Here is a 13,932-nt window from a genome sequence, read left to right on the forward strand (position 1 = left end):
AATTCTAGATTTTTTAAAGATTGAATTCAAATTTCAGCATAGGTGGTGATGGGATTTGAATCTGGGTCCCCAGAGGGTTAACCTGGGTCTCTGGATTGCTACTTGTCTAGTGACAATACCACAACACCACTGCCTCCCCTGCAGCTTGAGTGGGATGTACTGCCATCTGTAGGTGGGAGGAGAGCCAGAACATCACTTACACTGTATGGAAATCACTGTGGAAAGATCCATAGAACTTTATTCCAAGCTGACTTAAAGAACCCAGTTCATCATCAGACAACAACAACTTGCATTTATAAATAAATTGATATAATAACATGTCCCAAAGCGGCACTCCATAGCAGCATTGCAAACAAAGTTTGACACAATATTAGGACAGATGATCAAAAGCTTGATCCAAGAGGTAGATTTTAAGGAATGTCTTAAAGGAGGAAAGGGAGGTAGAGAGACAGAGTGATTAAAGGAGGGAATTCAGGAGCTTTAGGCCTCTGCAGTTGAATTTACACTTGGTTTCTGATCAGGCTTGCTTTGTGGTTAAACCCTTGCAGGTTTGATAGAAGGTGGAAAGTAAGGTTCCTCACTTGGCCAACGTGAGACTTCTTCATAAATAAACACAACCAGTGGCCAGAGCTCCACCCCAAACAATCATCAGTAACTGCATCCAAACACAGAATGTATCAGAATCCCGGGCACTGAGTGGTTTACGGCCACGCCGGCAGTGGAATCAACAGCCCGCTTAGTGAAGCCCTGCATCAGGAAATCCTGTCTGGGTTAGGTGGGAAGAATGCAGATACCTGTTTACTGGGATATACCACTTTAACCAGCAGGTGGAGCTATTGGAGTGCATCATGAATATGATGCCTGCCCTTGTTCAAATGCTACTGCTGTAGAACGACTGATACCCTGACTGAGAGCAGCTACCCTGCAATATTCTGGGGAGGCGATGGCCTAGTGGTATTATCACCCGACTATTAATCCAGAAACTCAGCTAATGTTCTGGGGACCTGGGTTTGAATCCCGCCACAGCAGATGGTGGAGTTTGAACTCAATAAAAAGTAACTGGAACTTAGAATCTACTGGGCGGCACAGTGGTTAGCACTGCTGCCTCACAGCGCCAGGGACCCGGGTTCGATTCCCAGCTTGGATCACTGTCTGTGTGGAGTTTGCACATTCTCCCCGTGTCCATGTGGGTTTCTTCCGGGTGCTCCGGTTTCTTCCGGGTGCTCCAGTTTCCTCCCACAGTCCAAAGATGTGCTGGTTAGGTGGATTGGCCATGCTAAATTGACCCTTGGTGTCAGGGGGATTAGCAAGGTAAATACGTGGGGCTACAGGGATAGGGATGGGATTGTGGTCGGTGCAGACTCAATGGGCCAAATTGCCGCCCTCGGCACTGTAGGGATTCTATGAATCTATACTGATGACCATGAAACCATTGTCGATTGTCGGAAAAACCCATCTGGTTCACTAATGACCTTTAGGGAAGGAAATCTGCCGTCCTTACCTGGTCTGGCCTACATGTGACTCCAGAGCCACAGCAATGTGGTTGATTCTGAATGCCCTCGGACAAATAGGGGTGGGCAATAAATGCTGGCCAGCCAGCGATGCCCATGTCCCACAAATGAATTAAAATTAAAAAATTGCTGGTCTGGCCTGGCCTACTACTCATTAAAATCACAGGAGCCATCTAGGACCTTGGATCCAACAGCTTTGATAAGTTTGAAGACCATCTTGCAGTTGTGAAGCTGTCTTTTCAATTCCTGTGTTGACTTGGTATCGATGGGCTACTGTGTTTCCCTACATTACAGCAAGTGACTGCACTCACTTCGTTGGCTGTATTTTGGAATGTCCTGAGGTTGTAACAGATGCTAAAAATATAAATTGTTTCCTTCATTTCCCTTCAGCACACTGCATATCTATCTTAAAGAGATTAACGCATCTGCTCATTATTATACAATGCTTAGCAGATCAGCATACGGTTATTGCAGGATAGGGGAATCATACCTTGAGATAAGGATATAGGGTAACCTGCAGATAAGGCAGGTTTGTCAAATCTATTCCTTCACCATTTTCTTGCAGACATTATAGAGCTGGATTTGGCCAAGAACTTGCTTAATTCCTGGGATAAAGTAGCACAAATTACTCGGCAATTAAGAAAACTCGAACATCTTGATCTGAGGTATGGAATCTGTGTAGGGTACTGAGGGGCTGGTAATGCTTTCAGAATCTGTTGGTATCGCACCCATTTTATTTCTGGTGAAGAGGGAGAGTAGAATCAAAACAAATTTAAAGTTTTAAAGTTTCAGTTTATTCATTTATTAGTCACAAGTAAGCTTACATTAACACTGCAATGAAGTTAGTGTGAAAATCCCCTAGTCGCCACACTCCGGCGCCTGTTCGGGTACACTGAGGGAGAATTTAGCATGGCCAATGCATCTAACCAGCACGTCTTTCGGACTGTGGGAGGAAACTGGAGCACCCGGAGGAAACCCACGTAGACACGGGGAGAACGTGCAGATTCCGCACACACAGTGACCCAAGCTGGGAATCGAACCCGGATCCGTGGCGCTGTGAGGCAGCAGTGCTAACGCACTGTGCCACCGTGACGCTCCCAAAGCAATGGGTGCAAGGAAATAATTAATTACTTGATTTGAAGTGAAATTTAGTTTACTTGTATGATTGACCATGAAGGAAGAAAGATGTGCGGGTTAGGTGGATTGGCCGTGCTAAATTGCTCTCAGTGTCAGGGGAATTAGCAGAGTAAATGCAAGGGGTTATGGGGATAGGGTCTGGGTGGGATTGTGGTCACAGACTCGGTGGCCTAATGGCCGCCTTCTGCACTGTGTGATCCTATGATAACCTTAAAATTAGAGTTAGACTAACTAGTGTTGATGTCAAGAAACACTTTCTCAGACAAAGGATGCTGTCTCTCCCAAACAGCTCCCGGGGCTGAGGGCAATTGAAAATCTCAATACCGAGATAGATGGGCTTTTGTAAGCCCAGGGTTATGGAGCCCAGGAAGGTGAATAAGATACACACCGGCGATAATCTAATTAAATGGTGGAATAGGCTCGAGGGGCTGAATTGCCTTCTGCTATTTCTGTTTTTAATTCAGTGCACTTTATGAAATGCTGCACAAACATTTGTCAGTCATCAGTGTAAGATAGCTGAACCTTTTCAGGGTGATTAATATGTTCAGTGGTGCTTCTACCCAGCCGGAAGATGGACATTCTCTTCCCCAACCTAACAGCAATATGGAGTCATAACTTTTATTTGATCAAAGTACCTTTTTTTGTTTTTGAAGCTAATACATTGTAATGTGCACATTGAAATATATTTTATGAAACAATTTTTTGATTGAAGCTCCAAATATATTTTTTATTTAACGAGGCATATATCCCATGAAGCATCAGCTGAGTATATTTGGTCATCGGAAGACTGCGGGATTGATTCCCGCTCCCAGAGACCTGAGTTTATAATCCAGGCTGACACTCCCTGTGCAGTACAGAGGGAGTGCGACAGTGTCAGAGGTGTTTCGGATGAAAATTTAAACCGAGATCCCCGTCAGCCCTCTCAGGTGGACATAAAAGGTCCCACAGCCACTATTCAAAGAAGCGCAACCCCAATGTACTGGTTACCATCCCACAACCAACAGCATGGAAGCAAATGATCTTAAGCCCCCAGGGCACTTGGTTCATTTATTCACGTTCAAAATAAAGTCATATCGATGCCATTCAGAGTTCTGCTGATTGATGTGACGCTGGTGCTGTTACACTACGGCTGCAGTCTCCGCCTGCTGTCAGATTCCTAACTGATTTTGAATTAGCTAATGCACCACATATATCGTTACAAAACTTTTCTCCCCAGACTAAAAGTCTTTTGGCAAAGGGGAGAGTACCTCTGTTTCTCTGGGTAACATCGGCAACACTGTGACCGGGAGCAGTACATACCTTTGCGGTCTGAGAGCTGTGACAGATTAACTGATACTATAGTTGATTCAGTCTGCCCTGCGCCTTTTAAAAACTATCCTCAGTCCTTGGCTATTTCTTTGTACTTGGTGGTTGACTTTGAATGTTGGGGTCCTTGCCTTTGGTCTACTCTTCTTTCAAGCCTTGTGTGATCACTACCAGCCTCTCACCAACCCCCTCACCAACCCCCTCTGAGAATTATACAGCTCAGAAGTACCTACAACTTCTTGTTGTTTATTGTTAATTACCTGTTGGGTGCATTCATTCGTTTGAAGAGACGAGAGGACAGCGCTGGTACGAGTTTTTTTTCTTTTATTGAAAAGAACTTAAAGAATTAACATGACAGAAGCAAAAAAAAAAGAACTTGGAGACTGGCTTCTCATCCAGGCTCTCTACAAAAAAACATGTACTGAAATTAGTGGAATCTAAGAACTGAACTGAACACACACTCTAAAATCAAAATATATTTCAATCCTTATCTGGTTATTAGAAGTGTTTTTCGCATGCTGTCTCCGTCGAGAAGAACAATCTTTGCAGCTGCCGTTATGCTGTTGTTTGCCTGCATTGTGTACCCTTTAGGAATGCAGTCAATTTTTAGCTAACTCATCATGCCTTCTGATTCTACATGAAGTCAAGTGAGCTACAATTGTTCAGTTTGGCAGAGTTAGGTAACCCCTACAGTCTCGCATTTAAATGTAATTGTACATAAGCAGAAATATCTTAAAATGAAGTCTTTGCACAGACTGAACCAAGTAGGACTACGCATACACAGGATCTCTCAATACCTATCAGTAAAGATTGAGGTCATTTAAATTATGAAGGGATTTGATAGGGTAGACATAGAAAAGATGTTTCCACTTTTGGACACGACCAAAACCCAGAAACATAAGCCAGTTGCTACCGCCAGAAGCAGTTGAGGTTAATTAAATAGATGCATTTATGGGAAAGCTAGATAAACACACAAGGGAGAAAGGTTTAGAAAAATATATTTCAGATTTAGAAGGAGTATAGGCGGAACAGTGGCACAGTGGTTAGCACTGCTGCCTCTCAGGGACGCGGGTTCGATTCCGGGCTTGGGTCACTACCTGTGTGGAGTTTGTACATTCTCCCCGAGTCCATGTGGGTTGCCTCCGGGTGCTCCGGTTTCCTCCCACAGTCCAAAGATGTGCGGGTTAGGTGGATTGGCTGTGCTCAATTGACCCTTAGTGTCAGGGGGACTAGCTGGGTAAATGTATGGGGTTATAGGGATAGGGCCTGGGTGGGATTGTGGTCGGTGCAGACTCGATGGGCCAAATGACCTCGTTCTGCACTGTAGGATTCTGTGATAAGATGAGAGGTGGAGAGAGGATTGTGGGGAAGCCAGTTTTGACCAGTTGAGCTGTATGCCCTATGTCAGTGTGCTATCCGTCCTATATCAGATGCTGCCTAGAACAAGATAGCAACGCAGATTAAGATCACTCAACTCCTCAGAGGTGCAATTTCTTTGAAGGGCAATGTCTGATCTCCCACCACCTCCAGGATATGACCATTTTTGTTGATGGAATTGGACTGCAATCAGAGAATGGGGAAATACTTAATGAAGGATGCTAATCTCACATGCAGTGCAACCTCACCTCGGGTTAGTAGAAAGTACCATCAAAGTTATAATTAGGATATTTACTTTAATTATGCCTTGAGTATTCAAACATCCTATCAATTTGCAAGTCATATATCTGAAATACTTCCTGCACGTTTGCAGGTGTAAAGAATAGATCTTTCAATGAGAAGATGAATTAGTTTGTAAAGACTGACATTTCTGTGCAACCTGACAAGTGCATCCTGGGTTTGATGAATGTTTTTGCTAGCTAAGTGATCTTATTCTCACTTGAGCTGTTAGGATTCCTAAAAGAGTCTCCATGGCAACTGGTTTTCTTACCTCCTCACATGTCACTTCCTTTCTCTCTCTTTTACCAGTCAAAACAAGTTGGAGATCATTTCCAGTCCAGTATCTCTGTCTGATGCATTTGCCAACCTGAAGGCATTAGCCATTCAACACAATGGACTGACATGGGCCCAGGTAACGCAGGCGTTGTCTTTGCTTGTACAGGATGGTGTGAAGCAACACAGAGTTGACTCTGATCTCTTTACAGATCTTGGAATGCGCCCCAATGTGGCCAGAGCTCGAAAGGGCCCACCTGTCATCTAATGCCATTTCTGTGCTAGAAAGGTAAAGCTCATTTTTGACCCTCTTTCACCAAGCACCAAGATCCGTGCCTTGAAAAGCCTCACAGTGATAGCATTGGGCCAGGGACAAGTAATCCAACACCTAAGTAGAATTGTCAGGGAACTAATCAAAGCGCAAATGTTCTATGTTCAAGTAATTAAAGTTTATTTATTAGTGTCACAAGTAGGCTTACATTAACACTGCAATGAAGTTGCTGTGAAAATACCCTAGTCGCCGCACTCTGGCGCCTGTTCAGGTACACTGAGGGAGAATTTAGCACGGCCAATGCACCTAACCAGCACGTCTTTCGGACTGTGAGAGGAAACCGGAGCACCCGGAGGAAACCCACGCAGGCACAGGGCGAACGTGCAGACTCCGCACAGACAGTGACCTAAGCTGGGAATCAAACCTGGATCCCTAGCGCTGTGAGGCAGCAGTGCTAGCCACTGTGCCACCGTGCTATAATTGGACTAAATAGGGGCATGCAACTCCGATCAAGCCTGTAACTTTAGGCTTGGCTTGTGAATTGATACTAGATTTTGGCGCTCAATTTTTTTCAGTGTATTGATCACTATGTAAATAAATCTTAACGTTTTGTTTACTGAACCTTTGGACATTCGTCAAATTTGATATTTAACTCCACAATAGAAAAATGTTATAAATTAGTGTTAATTCTACACACAACTGATACTTGTATAATTTTTTTACTGTGTATTTTACCTCTTCCCATGTATTGTTTAACCAACCTGCATCTTGTTTCTAGGCCTGTCGGTGTTCTACAGTCCTTGACGTTACTGGATCTCAGCTCCAACCCGCTGGCTGATGAGAATCAACTGGTGCACATTGCTTATTTGCCAAGGTTAGCTGGTATCCTCATTTTGTGTTGAAGCTCACAGTTCAAGTAGCAATTGCAACCCAACTTGCCCATTACTCGCAGTGCAAAGGGCCCATCTTCAGACCTTTTTCTTGCCAGCAATGCATAAAAGCGTTTTTTAATTAAATTAACTTAATTTGGTATAAATCCAAAGCACTGTGTATTTTGTGATGACCATCTATTGTATCTCATCCTGTCGATCAGCTTTACATTGGCACTCTCAAAAGCTCTCAGATTTTGCCACGTGTAAGTTAACTGCTGGATGACGTGGTGGCACAGTGGTTGGCACTGCTGCCTCACAGTGCCAGGGACCTGAGTTCAATTCTGGCCTCGGGTCACTGTCTGTGTGGAGTTTGCACATTCTATCCGTGTCTGCGTGGGTTTCCTCCGGGTGCTCCGGTTTCCTCCCACAGTGCAAAGATGTATGGGTTAAGTTAATTGACCATGCTAAATTGACCCTAGTGTCAGGGGGATTAGGGTGGGAATAGGGCCCGAGTGGGATTGTGGTTGGTACAGACATGATGGGCCGAATGGCCTCCTTCTGTACTGTAGGGATTCTATGTGGTATCTACATTACAGCAGTGACTACAATTTAAGAGTACTTTAAAATACTTTCAAATGTCTTAAGGTCATAAAAGGTGCTAGAGAAATGCAAGTTCTTTTGTCCTGCTCGTTATTGCATTTTCTATTCTTCATTCCCTAATAGACCTCTTGTGACAAGGCACCTCTGTCCTAATAACTATCTACATTAGAAAACATTCAAACCTCTTGCTGTTGCTTTGAGTTGTTCTCAGTGCTGCCTCCTGCACCTGAGAACCTGGGGGAAGCTCACCTGAGAACCAGTGCCCCATTCCCGTGGCTGTCCTCCGGGGAAAGTGGCAACAAGGCTTCCATTTCATTCATTTACAGGGGAGAGGATGCTTATCTGTAATACCAGCACCATAAAACCCGTCCTCTTTATAAGACCATAAAATATTGGAGCAAAATTAGGCCATTCGGCCCATCGTCTGCTCTGCCATTCAATCATGGCTGATAAGTTTCTCAACCCCATTCTCCCGCCTTTTTCCTGTAACCTTTGATCCCCTTACCAATCAAGAACCTATCTATCTCTGTCTTAAATATACCCAATGACCTGGCCTCCACAGCCTTATGTGGCAATGAATTTACAGATTCACCACCCTCTGGCTGAAGAAATTCCTCCTCATCTCGGGTCTAAAGGGTCGTCCCTTTACTCTGAGGCTGTGCCCTCGGATCCGAGTCTCTCCGACTAATGGAAACACCTTCCCCATGTCCACTCTATCCAGGCCTTTCAGTATTCTGTAAGTTTCAATAAGATCCCCCCTCATCCTTCTAAACTCCATCGAGGACAGACCCAGAGTCCTCAAACACTCCTCATACGTCAAGCCTTTCATTCATAAACCTCCTCTGGACCCTCTCCAGGGCCAGCACATTCTTCCTTAGATATGGGGCCCAAAACTGCTCACAATACTCCAAATGGGGTCTTAATGAACTCACTAGCTGTGTATTTATGCTGTAACTTAATGTGCCAATCTCGATCTTTTTTGTCATTTCAGGTTGGAGCAGCTTATATTGTCAAACACTGGGTTAACCTCATTGCATTTTGATGATATTCAACCAGGTACGTGAATTTAATGAAAGAAATCAGTGTATGTTTTTGGGTATTTTAGCCCCTCCCTTCCTCCAGTGGCCATGACAACTCTTGCCAACAGCCTCGTGGAACCTTTCTGCTGTACCTTTCCGAGGCTGGACATCTTAGTCTCGTCCGACCTTGGCACTGTTCAACATTCGCCCGTGCCACACAGGGTAATGATTTAGAGCTGGTCAGTTATTGCCCTGTACGGGAGGTTAGCACACTGCACTATGTTTACTTAACTGAGCCATTGGGAGGCTTCTGGTTAATTTGTGCAACGGGTTACTGTCTTCCCTCAAAGACCTTCCACTGTGTCTTGCCTTCCCCCATCTGGTGACTTTGTCTTTGTAGATTTGCCAGTCATGCCATTTGGACTTGTAGATCCGTGTCATGTTATTGCACTGAAAGCTTGCTCACAAGTTCATAACAGATACAGGAGCAGAATTAGGCCATTCGGCCCATTGAGTTTGCCTCGCCATTCGATCATGGCTGATATGCTCCTCATCCCCACTTTCCTGCCTTCTCCCCATAACCCTTCAACCCATTACCAATTAAAAATCTGTCTAACTCCTCCTTAAATTTACTCTGTCCCAGCATCCACCGCGCTTTGGGGTAGCGAATTCCACAGATTCACAACCCTTTGGAAGAAGTAGTTTCTCCTCAACTCTGTTTTAAATTTGTTACCCCTTATCCTAAGACTGTGACCTCTCATCCCAGAATGCCCCACAAGAGGAAGCATCTGTTTCACGTCTATTTTATCTTTTATCATCTTGTACACCTCAATTTGATCTCCCCTCAATCTCCCCTTGATCTCCCTCAATCATCTTGTACACCTCAATTTGATCTCCCCTCATTCTTCTAAATTCCAGAGAGTGTGGGCCTAAACTGTTCAATCACTCTTCACACGACAAACCCCTCATCTCTGGAATCAATCCAGTGAACTTGTTATAACTCACTGGCTGGTGTGTTCGAGATTACGTGGTTCACACTGTGGAAGATGGTGCCAAAATTGCCGGGATTTGCTAACCTGCAGAGAATTGTAGGGTATTGTGTTTCTGTTCTCCCTAAATCTAAACCTTCAATCTGATTGTTTTAAAATGGGATCTTGTGGTTGTTGTTCTCAAATTGACCCTATAGTTATTGCTTTTTCATATCTTAGAATTCTCCCCTTGTGAAGCCGCAGAAGGAATCATCGATTAGCAATCTGATAGGTTGCAATTTAGGAACATTGAAGTAGGCCATTCAGCCCATTGAGCCTGCTCCGCCATTCTGTACGATCATGGCCGATCATCGCTTCATTGCCTTTTTCCCCACACTAACCCCTTTATGTCACTGGTATTTCAACACCTATCTATCGCCACTTTATAAACAGCATATATGAAGGGGCGGCACGGTGGCACAGTGGTTAGCACTGCTGCCTCACAGCGCCAGGGACCCGGGTTCAATTCCCGGCTTGGGTCACTGTCTGTGTGGAGTTTGCATGTTCTCCCTGTGTCTGCGTGGGTTTCCTCCGGGTGCTCCGGTTTCCTCCCACAGTCTGAAAAATGTGCTGGTTAGGGTGCATTGGCCGTGCTAAATTCTCCCTCAGTGTACCCGAACAGGCGCCAAAGTGTGGCGACTAGGGGATTTTCACAGTAACTTCATTGCAGTGTTAATGTAAGCCTACTTATGACACTGATAAATAAACTTCAAAACAATGCAGTCAATGCAGTGTCCAGTGGGCATAAAAGGTCACAATTGCGAGAGCAGACACTGTGTTACTCTCTTTCCAGGGATACCCAGCAGCGAATGCAGCCACAGAAGAAGGATAGAACCATAGAATCCCTACAGTGCGGAAGGAGGCCATTTGTCCCATCGAGCCTGCCCCACAATCCCACCCAGGTCTACTGTAAGCCTACTTGTGACTAATACATAAATAAACATACTCAGTGACTGAGCTTCCACAGCCCTCTGGGATAGGGAATCCCAAAGGTTCACAACCCTCTGTGTAAGTATACTAATTTCCTTCAACTCCACATTCTCCCTAGTCCTTATGAAGAAATTTCTCCGCATCTCGGTCGTAAGTGGCTTCTCCCTTATTTTGAAATTGTGCCCCCTGGTTCTAGACTCCCCAGCCAGGGGAAACATCTTACCTGCATCTACCCTGTCTATCCCTTTAATTACTTTGCAGGTTTCAATGAGATCTCCTCTCACCCTTTGAAACTCTAGCAAATCCAGGGCCCAATCTCTCTTCATAAGACAGTCCCATCACCCCAGAACAAGTCTTTGCTGCACTCTCTATGGCAATAATATCCTTCCTAAGGTAAGGGGGCCAAAACTGCACGCTGTATTCCGGGTGTGGTCTAACCAAGGTTCTGTCGAAAGACTTTGCTATTCTTGTACTCAAATCCTCTTGCAAGGCCAACAGGATGCTCCTTGACTGCTCTTTCCATGGCTGTAGCTATCTTTATACCAGGTTATGGGTTAGTTAACCCTATAAGGTAGGAGGGTTTTATAGACACCCAGAACCTTGCAATGGCAGGGTGTATGTGTTCTAAAAAGAATTGTGTAAAGATTAGGCTCCAGTGCCATCCATCAGTGTCTTGTTATCTGAAGTGGAACACCCGTCCCCAATGATTCCTTTGCCCTGCTCCCTGTTTTTACCCTGTGCCCTGGAGTGTGTCCGGAAATGGTTTAATCTTTGACACAGCGATGGCAGGAATTTCAAATCTATGGTGAGAATCCACTCCCAAAGGCCACAGTGACACTCAATCCCAAGAACACCACCTGGGAATATTCATCCTTGGACAAGTGAGCACAGAATCCCAAAATGCTGATTGTCCCAGGATTATTCGATATGACTTGCTGGTCAGTGCTTTGTAGTTACATTGAGAATGCAGTTGGACGTATGTTTGCCAGAATTTAGTTGCAGCTATTTTGTGTGAAATATATCCTTTCCTGAGGGTTTCTGTATGTTTTTGTTCTCTTTCAGATGGTAAAACAGCAATGTTTCCAAAATTGAAATTCCTAGCAATCGACAAGAACCGAATCTCCGAGGTAAATCCATATCTAAGAATCTCATTCCATGAAACAATGTAACAGGAATGGAAGGAAATGTTCTCATATTCACACTAACACTTACTATGGTTCCTCGTTTCTGCTCGGTTTTCTTTACAATACTTCAGTTCACCTGAAAGTGATTAAAAATGAATAAACTTTTGTGAGTGAGCGAGAGTGTGCGAGTGAGCGTGCGAGTGAGCGTGCGTGTGTGTGTGTGTGTGGAGGTCATGTCATTTCATCTGTGGGACAACCCAACTGTACTTACAAAGTCTTTCACGTTTGTCCCAGCCATGGCTCAGTGCGTAACAGCCTTGATCCTGAATCAGGCGAGGAGTGCTGCACTGCCAGAGGTCCTGTCTTTCCAAATTCTCTAATGTAGCTGGAAAAGATTCCGTAGCTGCTATTTTGAAGTGTTGGGGTTTCCCCCCCGTCTGCTGGCCATTTTCTATCCCGCGATAAGTGTCACTAGATGACTTGACCATTATTGCATGGCTGTTTGTGGGAGCTTACTCTGCACGATTTGACTGCTGAGCTTCCTGCATCAGGACAGTGATGAAGTAGCTCATTGGCTGTAAAGAGCTGAGAGATGTCCTGAGGTTGCAAATGAGGCTGTATCAGCACAAGTTCTACCCTTTATTCTTTTCCTGGTAGTCACCTAGTCGACTGCTCCAGCACAACATCTTAGCTCACCTCATACAGACAGTCAGGCCTCAACAATTGCTGCTTGTAGCCTACGTACTGATGTTGACTATCTGGAGTGCTCAGAGTTGAAGCTGGAAGATTGTGGGGCTTCAGCTGTGGAGCCAGTAATTGAGTTTTCAGAATGCTTCCGTAACCCTTCGACTCATCAATCGGAATCTGTTGCAGCTTGCTGCAGTCACTTGAAGTGATTTATTCCTTTGAGATCTTGCTTGCCGGCTTAATGATACCTCTCTTGAAGTACTTAATACCTGTCATTTCTATTTTTGCACTGCTACTGCCTCACAGAATCGATTGGAGGGGGAGGGGGGGGGGGGGTGGTGTCAGGTACTGTACCACTTTAATGGGGGTGCTGAGGGGGTGGACGGTGAATAGTGAATCAGACTCTAAAGTGATTCACTGAAGCCGGCCTCTCCCTTCTCTCCAGCACTTGGTTCAGTCTGGATTTGCCCACACAGATTGCACCAGGCTGCAATTGTACTGCTCAGTGGGACACTCTGGGCTAATCCCAGACCTGCCAGTCAAATCTTCCAGAAGGTTCTGCAGTAGACTGCAGCTATATTCCTGGTTGGATGGCTAGCTGCTTTTCAGTTCTATCAACTGGTGCTTTTAGCTGCCTGAAGATATATACAAGCTGTATGTATACAGCGCAGGTCATTGTTAACAGTGCTGTAAGGCCATTAATGAAATGCACTCAAAATGCTGTAAAACGAGGCAAAATCCTAATGATTTAATTGATAATTTAATAATTTAATTGTAAGGCAAGTTTTTTTACGCAGAGGGTGGTGAATGTCTGGAACGCACTGCTGGGGAGGTGGTGGGAGCAGGTACAATCGTGGCATTTAAGGGGTATCTGGACTAATACATGAATAGGATGGGAATGGAAGGATACGGACTCTTAAGTGCATACGGTTTTAGTTTAGGCAGGCATCATGATCAGCGCAGGCTTGGAGGGCCGAAGGGCCTGTTCCTGTGCTGTACTGTTCTTTGTTCTTTGATAGACTTTTAAGAAATTCTAATGAATTTGATTATGAAACCAAAAGAGAGGAACCAGCCTTGACAAAGGGTCAACTGGACTCGAAGCATCAGCTCTTTTCTCCCCTTACAGATGCTGCCAGACCTGCCGAGATTTTCCAGCGTTTTCCCTTTTGGTTTCAGATTCCAGCATCCACAGTAATTTGCTTTTATTTATGAAATTGATTATGTTTGTGTTTGCAATAGGCCGACAGCAACATCTACAACAATATCTTGCATTTATATAGCACCTCTAACACAGTAAAATATCCCAGTGGTGCACAGGTGTGTATTAAAACAATATTTGATACCAAGCCCAAGGGTGAAACTTTTAAAAGATGCAGTAGACTTAAAGGGAACAGACAAAGGCGGAGACGTTTAGGAAGTATCAGTCAGGTTGTATTGCTGGTACAGCTTGTTAAAAGAAACCATTTAAGAGATCTTACTTCACTTTTGATGTTTTTAAATATAAAGTTTAAGTTCATTT

General features: G+C 44.5%; 1 protein-coding gene across 2 annotated transcripts in view; it reads left to right on the forward strand.

Moving 5' to 3' along the window:
• The window catches only part of tbce (tubulin folding cofactor E), a 59,929-nt gene that overhangs the window by 29,165 nt on the left and 16,832 nt on the right, over window positions 1-13,932 (forward strand). For both annotated transcript variants that reach the window (XM_078213393.1, XM_078213392.1), the window contains exons 6-11: window positions 2,077-2,176; window positions 5,919-6,021; window positions 6,095-6,171; window positions 6,932-7,027; window positions 8,617-8,681; window positions 11,665-11,729. In XM_078213393.1, coding sequence (XP_078069519.1) covers window positions 2,077-2,176; window positions 5,919-6,021; window positions 6,095-6,171; window positions 6,932-7,027; window positions 8,617-8,681; window positions 11,665-11,729 — 506 coding nt within the window. The remainder of the gene's footprint in view (window positions 1-2,076; window positions 2,177-5,918; window positions 6,022-6,094; window positions 6,172-6,931; window positions 7,028-8,616; window positions 8,682-11,664; window positions 11,730-13,932) is intronic.

Source organism: Mustelus asterias, chromosome 5 (genome assembly GCF_964213995.1).
Source record: "Mustelus asterias chromosome 5, sMusAst1.hap1.1, whole genome shotgun sequence".
NCBI lineage: Eukaryota > Metazoa > Chordata > Chondrichthyes > Carcharhiniformes > Triakidae > Mustelus > Mustelus asterias.